The sequence below is a fragment of the Pundamilia nyererei genome, unplaced genomic scaffold (assembly GCF_000239375.1).
Source record: "Pundamilia nyererei isolate P.nyererei 1_Seehausen unplaced genomic scaffold, PunNye1.0 scaffold00050, whole genome shotgun sequence".
NCBI lineage: Eukaryota > Metazoa > Chordata > Actinopteri > Cichliformes > Cichlidae > Pundamilia > Pundamilia nyererei.
The window spans coordinates 1,923,741-1,944,666 of NW_005187451.1; the positions used below are offsets into that span (position 1 = coordinate 1,923,741).

At 43.5% G+C, this 20,926-nt stretch overlaps 1 protein-coding gene across 3 annotated transcripts; it reads left to right on the plus strand.

Moving 5' to 3' along the window:
• The first annotated feature begins 1,930 nt into the window (after window positions 1-1,930).
• Window positions 1,931-19,496, plus strand: LOC102204869 (occludin). Of its 3 annotated transcripts, none has more exons than XM_013910884.1 (9): window positions 1,931-2,207; window positions 5,786-6,377; window positions 8,384-8,575; window positions 8,953-9,120; window positions 12,838-13,001; window positions 14,649-14,903; window positions 16,956-17,127; window positions 18,140-18,181; window positions 18,312-19,496. In XM_013910884.1, exons 2-9 carry the CDS (start codon window positions 5,799-5,801, stop codon window positions 18,408-18,410), a joined length of 1,671 nt encoding a protein of 556 aa, XP_013766338.1. In that variant the 5' UTR covers window positions 1,931-2,207; window positions 5,786-5,798; the 3' UTR covers window positions 18,411-19,496. The 3 variants fall into 3 exon arrangements, with proteins under 3 accessions (XP_013766338.1, XP_005733210.1, XP_013766339.1); XM_005733153.1 differs by having other exon boundaries at window positions 14,733-14,903; XM_013910885.1 differs by lacking the exon at window positions 1,931-2,207 and adding an exon at window positions 2,218-2,272.
• The last annotated feature ends 1,430 nt before the right edge of the window (window positions 19,497-20,926 follow it).

Here is a 20,926-nt window from a genome sequence, read left to right on the forward strand (position 1 = left end):
ACACACACACACACACACACACACACACACACACACACACACACACACACACACACACACTCTCTGCTTTTACAGAGTAATTATTTAGTGTCTGTGGCTGAAGCTCAGACTGGGACAGGGGTCCCTTGGACTGCTTTGAGGATGCGAGTACTTGTCAGAAGCAAACTCTTGATATGTTTGTATTTTGAGGAATGAGGTCTTTTTCTTGTTCTCAACATGTGAACATTCCCTACAGTAACAGGTGTGTGCAGGTCTGGCCCCCTGCAGGACTGCTTTGCTTAAACAGACTGGGATGTGTTGGGTTCAAACTCTACAAAACAGTCAGACGTGCTACCTCACACACAGAAAAACACAATTACTGTACAGGGACTAAATAACCTCTGATATGATGGCAGGTTTACATATATGTTGGATTTATGCTGATTTCTCTCAGATTTGATGAATCTCGCTGATATATGAGTATATTTAGACATAATTTACTGATTGAGATTTAAAAGTAAAATCTGTACAGATAAAGCCAGGTAAGCCAGGCTACCATCAAGCTTATGAATATGTAATGCAATGCCTTACTGGAGGAGTTTAGGCTGCTGAATTCTATAATTATATTAAAATGTAGCTGCGTGACTGAGGATTAAAGTTACAGCTCTATTTACAAATGAAGCAGCCGATTACAGCTACATGTCGTGGAGGATTTGGACGTGGAAAATCACAGTGACTCGTGCTGTGCGGCACTAGAAGGGGAAATGTTTAAAAAAGACTGCAATGAAGAGTTTTTATTCCTGATTTAAAAGGAATGAAGTAAAACATTCCTCTCCACGTCCCCATTGTACTCTTAGCTGACCTGGCACTAGCAGTGTTTGTGGCACCGATCCAAGGAGGTGAACCTCTTGAACTTCACTCTTTTTGTGCACGTAAACACGAAAGGTGACACCTTCCCAACTATTACAGTTTGCACCGCTTTGATCTTGTACGCTCTAGGAAACGAATAACCAAAAATCGATTGGTTGTGAGATGAAAATAGAACAGTGAAGGAAAAACTGCACGAGACAAAGCGTGATGTGATCTTATTCTTTTAAAAGCAAGTGTTTGCCCCCCCAGAAGAAACAGGACATTTTGAATTATGCCATGAATCACAAAGCATTACACTAACATGAATCATGTCTATCACAGTGTTTTTCCCGGAGTGAAATACCAAAGGTTTATTTACAAGAACTCCTTCTTTAATCCTTGTTTATTAAGGTTCATTGAGGATAACAGTGTAACAGAGCAGCATTAAAGTAAAAATACAGGGAATAAATGAGCAGTATTTGTTTATATGGCACTATCATCTCTATACTACTAGCACTATTTTACTCTATCAGCTCGACTTATTAAAAACACCAGTTTTTTTCTCCATTTATTAATTTTATCAAACTGTATTAGAACTGCTGTGAAGTATCAGTGTTATTTAATATGAGTGTTTATGTGACAGTACACTGAACACATGTGTTGGCCCCCAACTGCAAACTTTTATTCTAATTTTATATCTGACTTACTGTATAAACCTGTAAAAACTCCTCCAGCCAAATGAATGAATAAATACATAATTAAAGAGCACGTGCCAAAAATACAGCTGTTATTGAAAACAAATCCTAGCAAAAGTTTTAATTTGTATTTTTTCCCCTCTCGGTGTTATTTTCTAACTAGTGTAAACTTTTTACGGTCCCTCTTAAGCATCTACGCTGAAGCCGGTTTGTTGATGAGCTTTAAGAACTATATCGTCTAGCGGAAGACTATGCCTGCTTCCGTTTTTTTGAGCCCTTTTGTTGCTAAATGTTATTACTATGTGACTGCTGCGAAAACATTGCTTTCTAATAATGCGTGCGTCTGGTGTGTCGCCGTGCTAAGGCAGAAAGCGCGACCTCTTGCGGTTGAAAGGCGGTGGTGTAGCGCGGCGGGCCTCATCATCGCGGCGGACCAGCGGGACAAAGCACTTGTTCAGAGACCGCTCACTGCGCCTCTGTGCCGGGGACAGACGGCTGATACAGACGGAGAAACCACTCCAGCGCTGCTTTCAGACAGAGGTTTACTTTAAACGGAGAAACGCATTTTTCTACGGGCGCTTTAGTTTCCCAAACAGCTTCACACTTTTAAAGGAAGGAGAGTTTTGACAGGAAATAAGGGCGGACACTGGTCAAGTTTCTATCCCCCCCCTTCGGCGACCTCAGGTAAGATAACCGTGAGGTGGATAGAGGTAATGCAGACTGTGACTTTTTTGCCTCTAAGAAGTGAGGTAACTTTCTTTAATGTCTCATAAAGTTGTTCATACTTGCCGCTGTTACAGCGAGTGTCGGGTTTACATTCGTTACTTCGACAGGTGGGCTAACGACCCCCGAGTCCTGCTAGCTAGCTTACGCTCGGTACATAAATCTGTTTAAAACTACCAGAATCCCTCTTGTTCGAAAGAGCGCAAACCCCGCCTGTATTGATATCACGACGAGTATTTAGTTTGACGTAAAATAAATCACGGTTAAATCCAAAGTACTTGAAGCATGTAATCGGTTAGACCGCTGTGTTACCTCAGTGATGTATGTACCCAGGTTAGCGCGTATGAATATAAATACATGTGTGTGAAGTTGTGCTTTGGCCATGCAAAATACTGCACACCTTACAGCGCCGTGATCTTATCATCCTTCATATTTAAAGCAGAGCTACTCTAATGGCTGATCCGACTCTTAATGCAACCTTTATTAAGACCGTGTAAGCGTTGTAGACACCAGGGGTCTGTTGCCTACCTCCTGCTTCAGTTTGCCTACTTTTTCCTCAATCAGCTGGTTATTCTGTAAAGTCATTGTTGGAGGTCCGTGTGCCTGTCTTTGTGTCTCGGTCTGGCACGGGGAGGGTTTTAAAACCACCAGGTGAAACGCGTCCCTCAAGCTTTTTTCGTGTTAGAGCATTAAAAGAAAGCTGTGATTATTCCCCACAGATTTTATGGTGCAGCTTTGTCAGTGGGTGTTTTTGAGCAGGAAGTCTTGGCTGACTCCCGTGTGAGTGTGCCAGTGGGTCGCAGCCTACATCGGGCAGGGGTCTAATAGTTTTTGACAGATGTACGGCATGTGACTGTATAACTGGAATTCCTTCATGAGCGACGGATGATAGAGACTCTGTGTTGTAGTGGTGCTCAGACTGTGGCTGGTGGGCGTCTGACGTGACCTGTGACTTCGGTCCAAGCACTGCGCTCTCTGCCCAGCCTCAAAACGAGCCAGGCAACCCAGTGTTAGACAAACACGTACTGATACTGCTGTCGGTGTTGTACTACTCCTGCTACAGTAGTTACACTGTATCCAGGCCAGTACTGGGAGAAAAGGTCCCCAATAAGTAATCCCCATGTTTTTGTGGGCTATAACAATCATTGTGCTGCAGCTACAAACATCTTTCTTGTTCATGTACAAGCTCTCAATCTGAAGTAGTAATAGTAATAGTAGTTTTATTATTTATTTAAAACAGAGTATTTTAAGTGTGTAGTGGCTTGTTGGCTGATTTCTTCCTGAGATGACCTGAGGTGCTCTGCTTTTGCTTGTGCAATCAAGTGGAAATTTTAGGGAGAAGCAATTAAATGTGAGGTAGAAGTCACGCAGTCAGAGCTGAGTGGTGTGGACATACAGAAATTATTTTACTGCTACAATATAACCTGCATTATTACCATTGCATTAATAATATCCTACAGCACTGATATTGCATTAAAGATGTTTATTAAAGCTATTGCCACCATATTAACCTTTTTATTACATATTTTATACACATTGCATGTTTGTGCTCATTCAGAGTTGATGCTCAGTCTATTAAAGAAGGCTTTAAGCTTTGTGAAGCGCTGTGTCTTCACAATCTATTGTGTAGGTGACTTGGAGCACAGAAGGATAAACAGCTTCACACTTACAAACACATATAATCCTGTCAGGCCAAAGGCCCCAAATTCATTTAGCTTCTAACTGCATTTCAGTTTGCTTGGTAACAGATGACAGAAGACCAGTCAAGAAAGGACAAGCCCTCTAGACCATCTAGGCTTGAAATTTATTGCCATATATGGAGAGGAAGAGGAACTTTTTTAGCCATCTAACATGTACCATTTACTGTAATCAATGTATTTGATCTGTAATCGACGTGAGAAGGGGCGTTAACCCCGATGTTATAAAAGCATTTTCAAGTGCATTCTTAGGAGGAGACGTGTGCTGATGTGATGCTGCAGACTTCTTCTCCTGTGTTCATTCAAACTCATTGTTTGATTGCATCTTCTGGGCCTCTGTTGGTTTGTTTCATTGCTCAACATTTATTGAGTTGGGGATAGTGGGCTGCTGTAAAAAGCTAAATTACCGATATAAACAAACGCAGTAGCAGGAACTAAACGAGCACCCAGCTGAGAACAAAGGACATGCTCATCCACCTGTACCCCCCTCTTTCTGTTTTTCTGTTTTCTGCCTCCGTCCGTGCAGGAGCAGCACAGAGGAGCCCTTGTTTGATCGTCCCCGGACACTGCCCCAATTTCTTTCTCTCTCTCTCTCTAACTTTGGTTTCATAGCAACACTGCTCCCGTGACGGGCAGCCTTGACTTCTTGCCCTCCTGCTCCTGAAACAAAGACAAGAAGTTATGGAGGGCAGGAGAGAAGCGGGGGAGAGAGTTAAGAGACAGGGCAATTGTAAGGGGGTTGAAGGACACGGAGGACCGAGGGAGGGTATAATGGGAAGGTGTCTGAGATGGAGGCTCTGAGGCGAGACCTCTTCTTCCATTGTGTTCACCCGAGTCCCATAAAAGAGCAAGAGTTATGACACTGTGGGCAGTGCCAGGGACTGTGTCTCTCTCTGTGTGTCTAAACTTCTGAATGACTCGGCATCTTAGGCTTTTCCTTCTTTTTTTTTAATTACCAATAACCCCCCCGAAACATCTCAGCACAGAAACTGAGTAAGAAAAATGTCAAACGTGCTCTTCCACCGGCTCTGTACGTGTCTACATGCTGTTTTAAATGAAACTTGAGATCCGGTTACACTTTATTTGTTGAATGACAATGCTAACTAATGAGTTGCAGGTGTAACGCTTTGTTATACTCGTATTTACACCACACACAGAGAGAGCACAGTTTTCAGTAACATAAAGGTAACGGAGGCCTCGAGGTCTTCTGCAGGAAAGCTGTTTACATGCCTTTCAGTGAAACGTGTTGGCCTCCCACTCCCTGTACAGCTCGGCGTTAGAAGAATGGGGATTGTTATGTCGTAAACTGCGGCCTTGCAAATCTCTGTGTAGCAGAAAAATGTTTAGCTGGATACTGAGATGTGAAATATTCAAATTGTGGACATCGTGAGGCTAGAGACACTTCCACAGCCTGTAAAGAGGCAGAAAGGAAAGTATTGTTGTTTGGATGCTCTCCCTGTCCTGGTACTGACGTCTCCGTACTGATTCTGACTCGGCTGCTTCACAGACCTCATAACTGCGGCTATTCCTCTCATTTTTTTCTCTGTGTGTCTTTTTCTATGTGATCTGTCCAAGACGTGATTTTCTCAGCCAAACAGGAGAAAACTGGATAAACAAAGCTTAGTTGTGCCATCATAAAACGCACTCCCTTGTAAGTGGTAAAACATTTACACTGTCCTCGTTTGCTAGTCACACCTAGTTTTCCCGTATCTGCTCATGTAGCGTTGCTCATATCAGTTCAGCTGAAACGCAGCTCAGGACGGCTCCTCCCGCCTGTGCGCCGTACATGTTGATCTCTCGGTTGCTGACGGACTTTTTGTGTGTTTCTTTTTACACTTTCAGACGTCTTTGAGCGATGTTTGACAAACAGCATTACGAGAGTCCGCCGGTCTACAGTCCCCCTTTCACCCCTCCACCCAACAATGGCTTTGGGCCTGCGGCGAGCTTCCATGGCCCTCAGAGCGACTACAACGTGTACCCACCTCCACCGGGATCCTACTACATGGAGGACAAACCGCAGCACTTCTACAAATGGCTGTCACCTCCTGGGATCGTCAAAGCCATGATGGTCACAGTCATAGTGCTGTGTTTGGCGATATTCGCCTGTGTGGCTTCCACGCTCATGTGGGATATCCAGTACGGGTACGGCTCGGGAATGGGTTACTACGGCTCTGGGATGGGCTACGGCAGCGGCTACATTGGAGGCAGCTACGGCTCGGGCTACGGTGGTTACGGCGGATACGGAAACTACTACGGCTCCGGCTCCTACATTTCTCCTTACTCGGCCAAAGCTGCTATGATTGCCATGGCAGCCATTAACTTCGTAGGAGCACTGGCCTTCTTCATTGCCAGCTTCTCTAAAACCAACGCAGTCCGCAGCAGAAAGTACTTCCTGGCTGTCTTGATATCCAGCGTTTTGATGGCTGCCCTGCAGGTAAAACTGCTTTTAGTTTCCCATGTGCTCTTTTTTTATTAACACACACACAGAGGAGTGCAAGTACTTTGGTGAATGATCTTCTGAAAGCATAATATTCATGTGAAAATTATGTTTCTCAACACTTTATTTGTCTCCTCAGTGTTAGCCAGGTTGGGCTATCATAACACTGTAAATATGGGAGTGGCAAATAATCAGTAAAGCAAAGAAGTCTCGACAAATTCAAACTAAACAAGGTACAAAACCAAATAAAAACACCTTTGCTGGACAGTTTTAAAGCTGTAAATATATTTTTACTAATTTTCTGGAGATAATAGAAGAGAACCTTCATCTGATGGAGCGAACTCTGACTCTGTGCTTCTGCATCACTGAGGAGACTGAAACACAGGAGCCCTTTACTTTAAATAAGTCAATTATTTACAAAAGCTAGCATAACACGGTGAATAATGTACCTGAGCACTCAAAGTGCTTTACACAGCATGCCTCATTCACACAGGTGCTTTCTGTCTAGCGTTCACACACATTTACACTCCGATGGATGCAGAGAGCAACTTGAGGTCAGTATCAAGGATATTTGGCATGCAGACTGCAGCAGCCAGGGATCAAACCACCAACCTTCCAGTTATTCGATGACCCGCTCTGCCTCCTGAGCTACAGCCCCCCCAACGTGACTCGAGCTCCCTCATAAACCTCCCATTTAGGACAAAACCTTTTGTAGTCGTTCTCATCAGCTGTTTGACAAAAATCCCCAACCCCCCTGAGCTCAACTTTATCATCATGCAGCTAAAATAATTTTAGCTCAAGACATATACTTAAACTGTTGTTGCACAGACAGTAAAGCTTAAAGGGAAATTAATTTACAGTCATCACACACACACACACACACACACACACACACACACACACACACACACACCATGTTTTCATATCTTTGTGGGGACATGTCATTAACACAATGCTTTCCCTAGCCCCTGACCCTGACCCTGAGCCTGACCCTGAGCCTGAGCCTGAGCCTGACCCTGAGCCTAACTGTAACCCTGACTCGAAAACCACATTTTGAGCCTCAAAAGTGTCTTCAGACTCGTGGGGATTTTGGTCGCCACAAAAATATGAATAGAGGGAAACACAAACAGATTGTTTAGCTTCTGAGTTTAAGTTTGTAATATTGGGCCTGTAGACGGTGTTGTCCACTGCAAACAGCTGATAGTCGTTGTGGTACCGAGCTCAGTGATGTAATGATATAATAAGTCACATGCACAGATACATACATGGACAACAAGCATGTCTGTGAGAGCTCTGCTCTTTCAGGTTAATTCAGGTGGATAGTAAACTGGAACTCCATTAGAATAATAAAGTGTATTTTTAACATAATCATATCATCATCAGTATTTTCCTGCCAGCTTCCCATCTCACACCTACGCCGACAGTCAAAACTGGGAACGCCTTTCTTTGTTATGAATAGTATTTAAATTTGGATGTTTTCTAAAACCCGAAATACCAGAAACATCATTTGAAGCCGAATACTTCTACTCTTCGCTCTGTTGGACCGCTGCATACAGATGTTAATCCAGCACACCATTACGTTTATTGAGCTCAGTGTACAGAGCACGACTCTGCAGCCAGTGTGAAAAGAGAGAGTCTGACTTTCTGTGCTGACCTGGAAGCTTTCACTGTGATGATTCATTCATTTACTGTTAACATAAATGTTTGTTTTTTAAAAATGATTCCACTTGATTTGACTATTAAATACATACTTATGAAAGCCAGAGAGCCAGTGAACATTTGTTAGTCCAACGTGGAAGGTGTCTGTCTCCTCCTTGTACTGTGGCCTTTGGACTCACAATGTGTTCTCCACACATGTGATAAGATTGCTGCTGACTGTTTGCCATCATGTAATCTGATGCTGCTGCCTCTGAAACGCCTCTTTCACTAATCAGCCCTCAGATGTCACATGTGTCTTTACTCTTACACTAAATATGTCGGTGCACTGTTTCTGTGTCTTTCAGGGCATCATAAACATCGTCTACATCGTGGGGGTAAACCCCATGGCCCAGAGCTCCTCCAGTATGATGTACAATCCAATGCTCATGATGTGCCAGAATCTTTACCAGACCAGTTACTCGCAGATGGGAGGAGTGGGAGGCTTCCCCATGTACAACCAGTACCTGTACCATTACTGCTTTGTGGACCCACAGGAGGTCTGTAGCTATATTAAATGAAGGATTTGTTTCCAGGATTATTTAATGATGACGCTGCCCGATGAACCTGTTTATTCTGAAATGGTAAAAAGTCTGCGAGAGGTTTTCTTGATTGATTTGTTTTTTGATTATTTCTGTGTTTATCAGCCGTTTAAAAGTGAAAATGGTAACGACTTCAGTTGTTTTCTGTTATCTGCTTGTTAAAACCTGTTCAAACTGTGGTGTAAGTGAGATTTCCTTCTCACATTAGTTCTGTGCAGCACTGTGACTCGTAATGTTGCCACACATTTGTACTTTTTGTACCGGGATAAACCAACTTTATCTCGGCGCTTATCTCTTTCGTGATGTACTCAGACTCATATTCTTGTCGTTACCAGGGAATTGCAATGGCATGTGGATTCCTGGTTGTCATCGCCTTGAGTGTTGCTGCTTTCTTCGCTCAGAGGACAAGAGGGAAGATCTGGCGCTACGGCAAACCGAATATTTACTGGGAAGAGCCTCTTGTTGGTGGGAAGGCCTCAGAGGGCAGAGATGTAGAGGACTGGGTAAGAGACAACAGGATGGTGGAATAACGTTTAAATGGAGGATTTAAAAAACTAAATCGCATTTCCTTCCTGCATTCCTGCATTTCCTTTGCCCCAAACTAGCCTAGAGTCGATGCATGCAGAGCTTGGAGTCAAGCGAGCAGGGTCACGCAGAGTTTAAATCCAGCCTCAGGTGGAGCACAGTAATCACGACAGATTTGATAAGATGATGAAATGCTCAACCACAGCGGGGTTTGTTTTGTGTCTTTTGCATAAACGATTAAGCCGACTTGCTTTACCTCTCTGTCACAAATAATGTGATTTGTTGCTAAATGGCAGCGAAGTAGGTGAGCAGGCAGCTGTCAGTGAGGTAATCTTCTTGTGTAGATAGTCATCAGTGATAATGACAGGTAGGCGATTGTGGTGACCTGTAAATAGCCAAGCAGAGACTTGCACATACCCTATTTTAGTCTGTTGATTACCCCTGCTGTTTGTAACATATAACTTGCGTCGAGAGACAGTTGATTGGTGTTGATCGCCAGTTTACTTCTCTCATATGCTTTTATTGCCTGGCTTTATGAGTTCACAGTCCGAGAGGAGTTTCATGTGTGATGTTGCGAAAGGTTCAGCAGGGAAACAGTAACGCCAACGCTAACGTTTCCTCTGACCGAGTCACTTTGTTCAGGGTCAGGATGATAGCAATCGGTGATTGTTTGCAAATGGCCTACAACCTGGTTTCAGTCTGAATAATCATTAACCACCCGAGGAGATGGTAAGCAGGCAGGTGGTTTGCCTCTGTGTTTTTCTAAAAGTCCACAGCCTTTCAGTCATGTAGGACCAGGCACTGAAATGTGGGAGCGCTGTGTAAGAGATTTAATTATAGTTCGTAACCAGCCGTAACAGGATAGTCTGATGAATCAAGGATGCAGAGAAACGTGCACTTTTATCTAAGAAATGTTTTCAGTCACGTAATGTACTGCAGGTTTCCGGCACAGCACCTCATCACACTAATGGTCTTCATTTCCTGTTCCCATCTAGTGTTTGTTCAAACATCATCCACTCGAATGTCAGAAACGCAGATAAATATACAAACGTGGCACATAGCAGATACATGCCAGCTACAAAAGAAAGAAACCCAGATTAATTATGCTTAAACAGGGCACAGTGGTTCACACTGTTGCCTCATAGCGAGAAGGTCCTGGGTTCAATTCCACCATCAGGCCTTTCTGTGTGGAGTTTGCATGTTCTCCGCTGCATCCTCCCTCTCGCCCTAAGACAGCCGACGCAGGCCACACAACCAAAACTAAGACTGCTACATTCTCGCCTAATATCATTTGATTACACCGGTGTGTCGAAGGACGCTGGGAGTCACAGTGTAGCCCTTGCAAAGATACCTGAAGTTCCACCAAACAGACGTGTTGTACTGGTGAATGATATAGAGCCGTTTGTTGTTGAGAGAGCTCGTCCTTCCCGAGAGTGTAACATAGCGCGCAGAGGTGTACAGGCAGGGCGGAGTGAATGAGACGAGCCCACAGTGACTAGCACTGCTGCCTAATAATGGAGCACAGTGAAGTCATCAAGCTCGTTGCAGGAGCAGTAATGAAGTCTCTTCACTAGAACAAATTTCTCCGAGAAGTCAAAACACCAAAGTATATTTTTAGTCACAGAAAGATGAATCTTAGAGGATTTAATGATCAGTGGGAGCAGATAATTATACGTTTACAACATATATGATCTGTAGTCAGTGCGTCAAACGTCCTGCATGAAGACTGCGCTCTACATGAAGCACATCGGCCAGCGTGTGCCAGTGGCTTTCTCCTGTCCTTGCGTTCATTATATTACTATCATTATGATGATCACAGCCAGTCACGTTCACACTGCAGGCTTTTTTTATTACTTTGTTGACACACTACCTGTGTCTCTGCCACAGAATGAGTCATCGGCCTCGTTTGGCTCCTTTAAGCACCAGGCGAGTGACAGTCTAAGGCTGTGGTCGGTCTGAGATTGGACCCGTCTCTGTTGTTGAGCTCAGGGAGGCCTGGCTCGCTCTGATGACCTCACACACAAGCTGCATTCAGCTGGCCCGAGGTGGTGCGCTGCATTGTGTGTGCTGCATGAGGTCATCAGAGTCGGTTCCTGCAGGGCTGTCTGCAGCATCCTGAGCTGCTTCACAGTTAGAAAATGTTCTGTCAGGACATTTAAGCAGCGTGAACTCAACATTACAATGAGAAAATATTGGTGAGTTGGAGAGCAAAGAATCGCTTACTCTTCCACATTTTCACCTCGTGTCTGAGTAGTTAAATCTCTGATTAGTCACTGCTCTAACAAGTTTCTGTAAAGACCATCATCTCTACTTAATTACCTCAAATAAAAGGTTTATAAAGTTATGCAAGCCGACCTTTCCCAGCTGACACAGACACATCTCCTGATTTTCTGCTTTTAAGCCTTAAGAGTCTCCATCAAGACTCTGTTTCTTTGTCTATGCCCCCTAATTCCTTCCTTTGTTGACATGCACTTATGCCTCATTTATACTGCTGCTCCATGGGTCAGCACCTCCTCATCAACATCCAACATTGCCTGCAAGCCATTTTTTTAATCTTCCTGTCAATCTTTGCCTCCTGGCTTTGCTTCAGCAGGCCCAGCACTCTCAGACATTCTTACTGTGCTTGCGCTCACAGCCGCTGTGCTTCTCACTGAGAGGACATTGTTGAGATTCTTCCAACAGGATTCTCCTGCAGCTGCACGAAGCCCTGCTCGCCCCCACCCAAGCGCTCCACCCAGTGTGATTATTGTTTTTTAGGGGCAAGGCTGATGTTTAGCTCTCAGGAATTTAGCGATGTACCACCTAGAGAGCGGAAAACCTGGTCGATGTTATCACAGGAGTAGAGCTGTGTACGGTGGTTGGTTAGTAAACCCTCGGTGCGAGGTAGTAGAGATAGTAGAGCGCGTTTCAAGGCCGCTGCTTTGTTCGCAGGTCTAATCATTGATACACTTAGTGGCTTAAACACTGACCGACCCGGAGGCCTTCACTGTGAGGAAAGCCGTCATGCTGTCACCTGACCTCACAGGAAGGACTTGGAAATACAGGGAAACGTTTCGACTCCTTTTGTTTAACGACAGACAGGAAGGGCAGATCCGTTCCAGGTGTCCGTGAAGACGTGAGAGAGTAGAAAGAAGTGAAGCATTGCTGTGTATGTCATTCACTGCTTTAGGTTTTAAGGATCAGAAACAGGCGTCAGTAAAACAAACAGTATTTTATTGCAGTCTGAAAGAATTGGTTTATTTTTGGTTAGGCTTAGTTTTGATTTATAATTCACCTCCTGTAGCTCTCCTTTGTTTTTGCTCTCCTGAGCTTTTCGTGCACTGCGAGCCGAGCTGCTCAGTGTGGAGTTGGATTGCAAAGTGCAATTTTATGCCTGACTGCTCACTCAGACTTAAAGTACTAATTACTAAACTTTTTCCTTCATCTCGTTCTCTGTGTCTTTAAAAGCCATCATTGAAGCCAACGCTTTCCTTTATCACTTTCTACTTTGGTATATTTCACTGCTTCAAAGCTTTTGCTAAGTAGAACTAGTAAATATTACGAATGGCACAAAACAAATTCCCAGTAGATGGTTTTGGTGCATCCGATGTGTCAGAGGAGAAACGAGGCCGTGTGCTGGTCTGGTCTTTGAGTGCTTCAGCTGTTTGTTTGCATCTGCTGAACCTGCTCTCTCTGCTTTTTCCGTCCTGCTGAAGGTGAACAATGTGGAGGAAAGCCGGAGTGTTCAGGATGCCCCGACCCTGCTGGTGTCAGAGAAGGGAGGCGGGCCGCTTAACACCTCAGTTAACAGCGTCGTCTCCTACCCCCCACCCAAGGTGGAGAGCAGCTCCTACAATGACGATGCGTACGACAACAACGAGTAGGTGGTTCACTTTTCTTTGAATACTTATCTCAACACCGTGAGCTTGCAGATATTTGTCTGGCGTGTATAGTATATACTCTGTATTATTATTATTGTAGATTGTTATTCTTTCCACACAGTGCCAGAACCACAGAACTGTTTCGTGCTTCCTGATTTGTGTCACTTCAGTCAGCTGTGTGACATCACTAATAAGAACACACACTTTACCCTGAGCTCAGGACTTATCATTGAACATATTTATTGTATCAGAGGAAGAGAAAAGAAATAGATTGTTACAAAATATCTTTGCCACAGATTCTTTGGCTCAATGATGCAGAATTAATCTGTTTATATTTTTTTAGGGGGGGGGGTCCTCTGACAGAAAGCAAAGCCTACTTTAGAGCACATGGCTCACCCAACCATGTTAAACCCCACAAAAACATATTGCCCTGCCCACAACACTGAGTGCTTTTCCCTTTTGTAAAAATTTCATGTTGTTTGAATTCTCTGAGGACGACAGCAGGATATTTGCATTTCTGAAGCACCTTGTTTTTGTTTTCTTTGCAGTGTTTGGATACAAGCTGTGTTACAAACACTTCCTTCTGTCTTTATATATATCTATATATATCTATATATATCTATATATATCTATATATATAGATATATAGATATCAGCTCAGACTGTGCTGTTAACAGCACAAAATACACACACTTTACGCTGAGTCGATGTGGTTCAAAGTGCAGATTTTCCTCACAAGGCAAACAGAACCTGTGTTTGATAAGCAGCAGAGATGCAGTGTGCACAATTGTTTTTTAGGAGCTTGTAATATCTGTGCCATTGGATTTGGATTCCTCCACAAATCCCCACAAACCCATAAAATTGAATGTGTCTCTCGTTCTCATTATTAAAGAGCTGTAGCTGCTTCCTGGTCACTGAGAGCCTCCATACAGCACAGAGTCAGATTGTAGATATGAGCAGCAATAATCATAAATGGGTTAGTAAAGGTCTACCTTTGCCTTCCTCCATATGGCGTCTGCCCGGGGCATTTAGGAGCACTCTTTTATTATTGTGATTATAATGTCGTTAGAGCTTTTTAATCTTTGGTTAAATATTTTTAAAATGTTCGACTACACCTTTCTGCACTGTGAAAACTAAAAAAAGCTAAAGGAAGCTGAGGGAAAAGGAAACAGGGTGGCAGCACACCCGATCGTCTTTTTTGCAGTAACTCTGGGTCATATTGCACGATGAAAACAGTCTGCTTTTTTAAATCTTAGCCTCATAATGCAAAGTTCCCTCCCCAAATCTCTTTTACATGTAATTCCAGTCTAGCTGCATAATGTAAGAAAGTAGTATCGATCATTAAATCAGAGATCAACATGGAAAAACTCTGCTGACGTTATCGATTGGTTTTGTCTGTTTCGTGTGCTTCTATCTGCAGCGTCAAGCACATTATGGTTTAAACGCTGCTGATCTTTTCCATGTGTGGGATGATGTTTGCCATTACTGTTTCCCAAACTGATGAAAAACACAAATGCAAAAATCTCCTTGGTGAAAAACAAAAAGCTCCGAGCTCTAAGCTCTTCTAAACTTATAATCATTACCCCCTCGGGGGGGGGGTAAGCCCGTGAAAGAAGAAGCTGCGTTCTCATGTCTTTTTTCTGCAGGTACTCTGAACGGACAAACAGCCGACCATTGGTCACAGCACACCTCACTCAACAGAGCCATGATGTGGACATTTTCTTCCACAGCGGGGGGACCAGCTCGAGCCCCTCAGAGGAGACGGGCGGAGGCCGCAAACCCTCTGCAAACAGGGGCAAGAGGCGCAGACGTAACCCAGAACTGGACGAGTCTCAGTATGACACGGAGTACACCACGGGAGGAGAGACGGGCAATGAACTGGATGCAGAAGAATTGGAGAGGTGAGAAATAATCTTCTATTTTATCTGTGAGCTGCTCACTCACAGTCTGGATTAGAGAAGAAAATGTCATTAGGCAAAAAACTCAGGATGGGGATTGCAGCCGAATGCTGTCGTGCCCTCGGGACCTGACCTATATTCTCTGACACGACTAAATTCCTAAGCTCAGAAGACCATGCACAGTACCTTCATTTAGGGAAAGTGCAGGGAGAACATTTCTTGATTTGAAACATGTACGTTTAAAATGGTAAAGTTACAGACACTCAAAGGACGAGAGGCCGCGGCGTTTCCCTCGCTCTGTCCAGGAGAGCAGTTAATCCTCTAAAGCATGCCGCCTCACATGAGCTGTACTCGGCCATAATTAGAGAAGTGGGACAAAGGTACAAGGTCCATTATAGAGACAGGAAATTTACACTGTGCATGGTTACATTTATTCACACTTTCAGTATCCCAGAGGGAGACATTTAAAGTTGAACTCGCCACAACTGAACTTTCAGTGTTTCTGTGCTGAAGGAATATCAGTCATTCTTTTATGCTGGCTTTGATCACTTGGCCTGGACGCTGAGCAGCAGCTCACCTTTTGCATGAAAGAAAGGGCGTGAGCGCTTTACACCTTTAATGGCCTTAGGGCTGCCACAAACGATTATTTTGATAGTCGAATAGTCACCGATTATTTTTGCGATTACTCGATTAATCAGATCATCATCCATTGGACGTAAAAGTACAGCTTATTGCACCAGCAGCATCTGCTCTTATATAACTATCATTAGCTTACAGCTTTAAGTGTGTAAGGTCTGTGCTAACTAACAATAAAGACAAGATGATAGTTTATTAAATTTTAATGAAATTTGCAGATTGTTTCGGTGAAGTTTAATAAACTCCTTGCTATCTAAAATATAACAGGACACCGGAGTAAATTCTGGAGCATCTCACACTTCTGATAATCAGCTGTCTGCTTGACGTTTATTCAGCTGTGTAAAAACTATAACTTTAATCTCAGCCAAACTGATTTACTCAGGAACAAATAAAATACTGAAAAAAGCCAAACAACAACATTTTTAAGTTATCTAAGTGACTTATATATCATGTTTAACCTGAGTAGCGAAAGACGGCGGTGGGTTTGAAAACGTCCGGTGTTCTCACAGCTCTAGTTAGCCTAGCCCCCGGCTAGCTAACGAGCTAGTGGGTAACAGACGTCTCCGAAAACGTCGGAGCGCTTTTGAAAATATGCGGTGTCTTGATAAACTGAGCAGATATTTGAGGTTTACACAGCTACATTCTCACCTGAAAATATGTTAAACGTTTATTTTGTGACCCAGAAAGAATAATAAGAGTAATATTAAAACTAACAGCTGCCGCCATCGTTGGAAACTGAGCTGGGCTGCGCTATGAATTCTGGGACACAGCTGCTTCTTCTTCTTCGGGGTTTAACGGCAGCTGGCATCCTTGTACATGCAGTGCTGCCATCTTCTGTTTCAGTCCGTTATTACACTCTTAAATCCTGCTACTTATTCCTGCGTCTTTTGTGATCTTACAAAGCTTCAAACGACGCGTCGACTATTAAATCAGTCGTCGACGATTTTGATAGTCGACTAATCGTGGCAGCCCTAATTGGTCTCCTGATACTGGCTCTGTTTCAGGATCCAGTTTAAAATGTCAGCACTTGTCTTAATGGTTTGGCAGCACCTTATTAAACTATCACGACACTGAGGTCTGTGAGCCAGCTGCTCTTGGATATTCCTAGATCCAGATTCAGTTCTAGTTGAGCTGGATTTTATTATAGAAAAAGCATTGTTTTACTTAGTTTTATTTAATGATTTTTAGCGTATATTTGCAGTTGATTTAGTGACTGTTATTATGGTGCATATGCTTATAAGCTGGTTGTTTTAAATGTGCTGTAGAAGTAAACGTTTACTTGACTGATGGAGTTGATAACTCTGCATTTTGATTGTTCGAGATTTATTTGCAATGCTGATGTTTGTCTTTCTTTCCTTTGCTGTCTCTCCATCATTCATTCCTCTGCACCACCTGCCTCCCTTCATTCTTTTCCTCCAGCATGTACCCAGAGATAACATCGGATGATCAGCGACACGATTATAAGAGAGAGTTTGACGCCGACCTTCGGGAGTACAAGCGGCTGTGTGCTGAGATGGACGACATTAACGACCAGTTGAACAAGCTCAGCCGGCAGCTGGACACGCTGGACGACACCTCAGCCAAATACCAGGTGAGATGAAACCTCTCCTCAGAAAGTCACGACACGGCTGAGCTGCACGAGCCTGGACACGGAAAGGACACTAAAGCAGGATCATAGAGAAGCTCCCTCTCAGTGGAACTCATTTCACATAATAAATCATCGAATTTCCCAGAGGAACCCACCCGAGGAATTAATAAAGTTCTATCTTATCTTAAATACGATCCTGGATCTGCAAAGACGACAAAACAAACATTTACATTTGTTCTATATTTGACGTATTTATTGTGTTTGTCACTTAAAAAACTGCGATGATAAAGTCCGCCTTGGTACCTACTCGGATCGACTCGCCAAAGTTTTCAGGGTTTTCCATCAGGTCATCGTACCTGCGATCCGAGGAGGTACTAAAATGTGATGTCGTCAGACTGCACGCCACTGATTGGCTGGTCAGTGGCGTTATTTGCAGAGTCACGAGTTGCGTTCCCCGAGCGCGACGAGGAGCCACACAGACTAACCCAGAGTTTATATCGTCACCTCAACGTTCGTGACGCATACTAATTACGCAGTCGGATGCGTTGCTATAACAACGATCATGCACATTAGCTGGTTTTCAGTTGTAATGGAAAACCAGTCGATCCGAGTAGATACTAATGGAAAAGCGTCTATATTAAGCTCCGAGAGTCACACGCAGGAGCTTTTTCCATCATTGCTCGTTGGCTTTTAGAAGCTGATCGGTCCCCCGCTGTTATAAATATACTAACCTTTCTGAGAATTGTTACAGGGAGTTATGCTAATATCAGAGTTTTCCATTAACTGTCAGTTTTTGTACAGTTCATTTCTCGGATCACAACTCCAACCTGTCTGACTTTGTAGAGTCTCTCGACTTGGCCTTTATCGAGGGTGAAGAGTGACTCAGAGCCACTGTGTTAAAAAAGTCATTGCTTATTAAGCTCTCTGTGCATAAAAGACACAAAATGTGAGCTTTAATGTTTCCTTTGTGTATGACGATCACAACAAACCTTATAACCTCTGTGTTATTCCCCAGATTGTAGCTGAGGAATATAACCAGCTGAAGGACCTGAAGCAGGTGAGGAGACATATCAGGCATTTTTTATTAACTCACCTAAAACAAACATTATTTATTATTATTAAAGACCTTTGACCCAAACCTGTGTGGAGTTTCTGTTTTAACGGGCTTTTCTGTGCTGCGTCTGCAGACGTCCGACTACCAGGCTAAGAAGACAGAGTGCCGCCGGCTGAGACACAAACTGTTCCACATCAAACGCATGGTGAAGGACTATGACAAGAACCACTGAGCACCCACTCTCCCCACAGCACACGATACACTCCAACATGCCACAAAGACTCTGTGACCTGCTGAGACCAAAGTTAAAGGACACACTCACGCTCACACACACACGGGGAACACGCTGCAAGTTTAATGATCTACTGTAAACAAATAATCGCTGATTTTGGGAGAGAATGAGGGGAGGAGCCTCCGGCCTGTTTGGCCTCAGTGCTTGCAGGGTACGGCTACTCCTGAGGATCAAAGGCTGCGGTTGGAGAGAGGCGGTTTGAAGGTCACCTAATAATTAGTCGCCCGAGGTAACGCTTTGCTCGCTTTTCTGCGTTTGCTCTCCGATAGGCGACTTTTCTTTGTTTTTTCCTCCACAGATAAGAGTCGGTGATGTTGTAGGTGAGCAAACGCAGCCTCTGTGTGGCCGACGAACATTAGCTGAGGGTTTCTCACGTCGGCGTTCGTAACGACCTTAAACGTGGCTGAACTTAACAGCTTTCTTTTACCGTTTTTTTGCTTTTGTCGACACTGAGATTTTTATATTTTTTTACAGATGTTGTGACACCAAAACTGGCCAACAGGCTGTGTGTGGCAGTGTTGTATTGTGCGTTCTTTTAACGAGTCGTGCTCTTCGTATATATCAGAACAAATTTACAGTTGGTCTCTAAAACCTGGAGATTCATTCGTGCTTGTACATACTGTAGGCTCATAGTTGTGTGTTTAAACTATGCAAATTAGTCAAATTAACCACAGCGTCTGTATGTTTTCATCACACTCCTGAAAAACCCGCCTCGCTGTTTCTGTCGATAAGCTGAACTTATTTGATTCTTTGCCAATGAAAACGAGCTTTAATCCTCAGCGTTTGTGAAAATCTACTGTACACCTTAAATTCATGTAGACTCGCTTGTGATTCGTCTTGCATTTGTATTTTTATGAAGAACATTGTTGTCATTTTAAAAACCATTTGCGAGCCATTTATTTTTGTAAGAATTTATTTTCTTTGACGCTATTATAAAAAGACCATTTTTGTAACTGTGTACCTCCATAAATGATGTTGTCTAAAAAGTATTGAATTTAGTGAATAATAAACATTTCTAATTCTCTATTTGCTCTGGAGTGCATGTGCAGCGAGTTGCCAGCAGGGGGAGCAGGAGCGCTGCTGATGCAGCAGTCAGTGAGACTAATGTGAGCTAATACTGCCCTCTGGTGGTGCGGTTCTGTACTTCCCTGCTTCAGGTTTTAGTCAGATTTTTATTTCTGTTTCAAACTTTTCCCCACTTCTCTGCCGCCTGCTGGAAATCAGCTTCTGGCCAAATCCCAATTGATCCTAATCCGTTCCTATCATAAAGATTGGCTGTTGATCCATCAACCATCCTTCAGTTTCAATATTTTTGCCTTGTGACACGGCGCTCCAGCAATTGCTTAGGCTACGTTCACACTGCAGGTCTTAATGCTCAATTCTGATTTGATCAAATCTGATTTTTTTTGTCTGCTCGTTCACACGATAAATAAAATGCGACAGCAAACGCGCTCTATTGTGAACGCTCAAAGCGGCTGCATGCAGAAAAGAAGACGTCACACACAACGCGCTCTGTTTAGACCCAGACCAACAGTATTGTGTGACTGATGGCCTTAATATAAAGACTTGTTTCGGACTTTACGGTTCCCAATTTTGCTTTAAGTTATAAAGTTATTGTGTTATCTACATTTGGCCTAATAATGATCCTTATTGCTGTTTTAGAGGAGCGCTGCTTCAAAGGATAGCTGCAGGTTATACAAAACAAGGAAAATGTTCACGTTTCTCCAACGTTGTCTTCCCAACAGTTTCACTGACATCTACACGGGATGGCCAGGAAGCGTTCGCGATGTCGGGCGCTGATAATTGGCGTCTGTCTTGTGTCGGTGATGTAAAAGACGGATTTAATGCGACATGACCATCAAACAGCAGTCGCTTTCTAAAACATCAGATATGTATCAGCTTCAGCACCACATACGAAAGTGACCCAGGTCGGATTTGAAAATATCAGATTTGTGCCGTTCACACTGTCACACCATGATTGGATAGATGGTCGCACAGGGTCAGAAAAGTCAGATTTGATGCGCTTTCACCTGCAGTGTGAACGTAGCCTTAGACTGTCACCGTTCTAAAGGAGGATGTTTTTAGTCCCTAATAAGCAACTGGGAGTGTACAGGCTTGGAGGACTGATAAGACTGGAATAGATCACTTATCACTCGGGCTTTGGCCCACGAGCTGATAAATACCGACTCTTGTCCTGTGACTCTGCACACGATCGCAGGAAGATGTAAGACTGAAGCGACAACGGACACAAAGTCTGGTCACGGCTGCACGTTGTAACTTTTGTCACCAGAGCAACTATGTACTCGTCACCAACACTACTAAGGTTTGTGTTGCCACTTCCACTCACATAATTCTGTTTGTGTAGCAGTCAAGTGTGAAACGAGTTAGTCTAAGGGGCTCTTATGAGGTCACCGACACAACCTCTTCAGCTGCATTAGCCCATGCAAATCTGCACA

What these genes read in the sequence shown, in the direction of transcription:
- LOC102204869 (XM_013910884.1), top strand. Translation starts at nt 5,799, where the DNA reads ATGTTTGACAAACAGCATTACGAGAGTCCGCCGGTCTACAGTCCCCCT. An exon ending in GATGCGTACGACAACAACGA is followed by an intron (nt 13,002 to 14,648) that starts GTAGGTGGTTCA and finishes TTTTTTCTGCAG; the next exon opens with GTACTCTGAACGGACAAACA. An exon ending in ACACCTCAGCCAAATACCAG is followed by an intron (nt 17,128 to 18,139) that starts GTGAGATGAAAC and finishes GTTATTCCCCAG; the next exon opens with ATTGTAGCTGAGGAATATAA.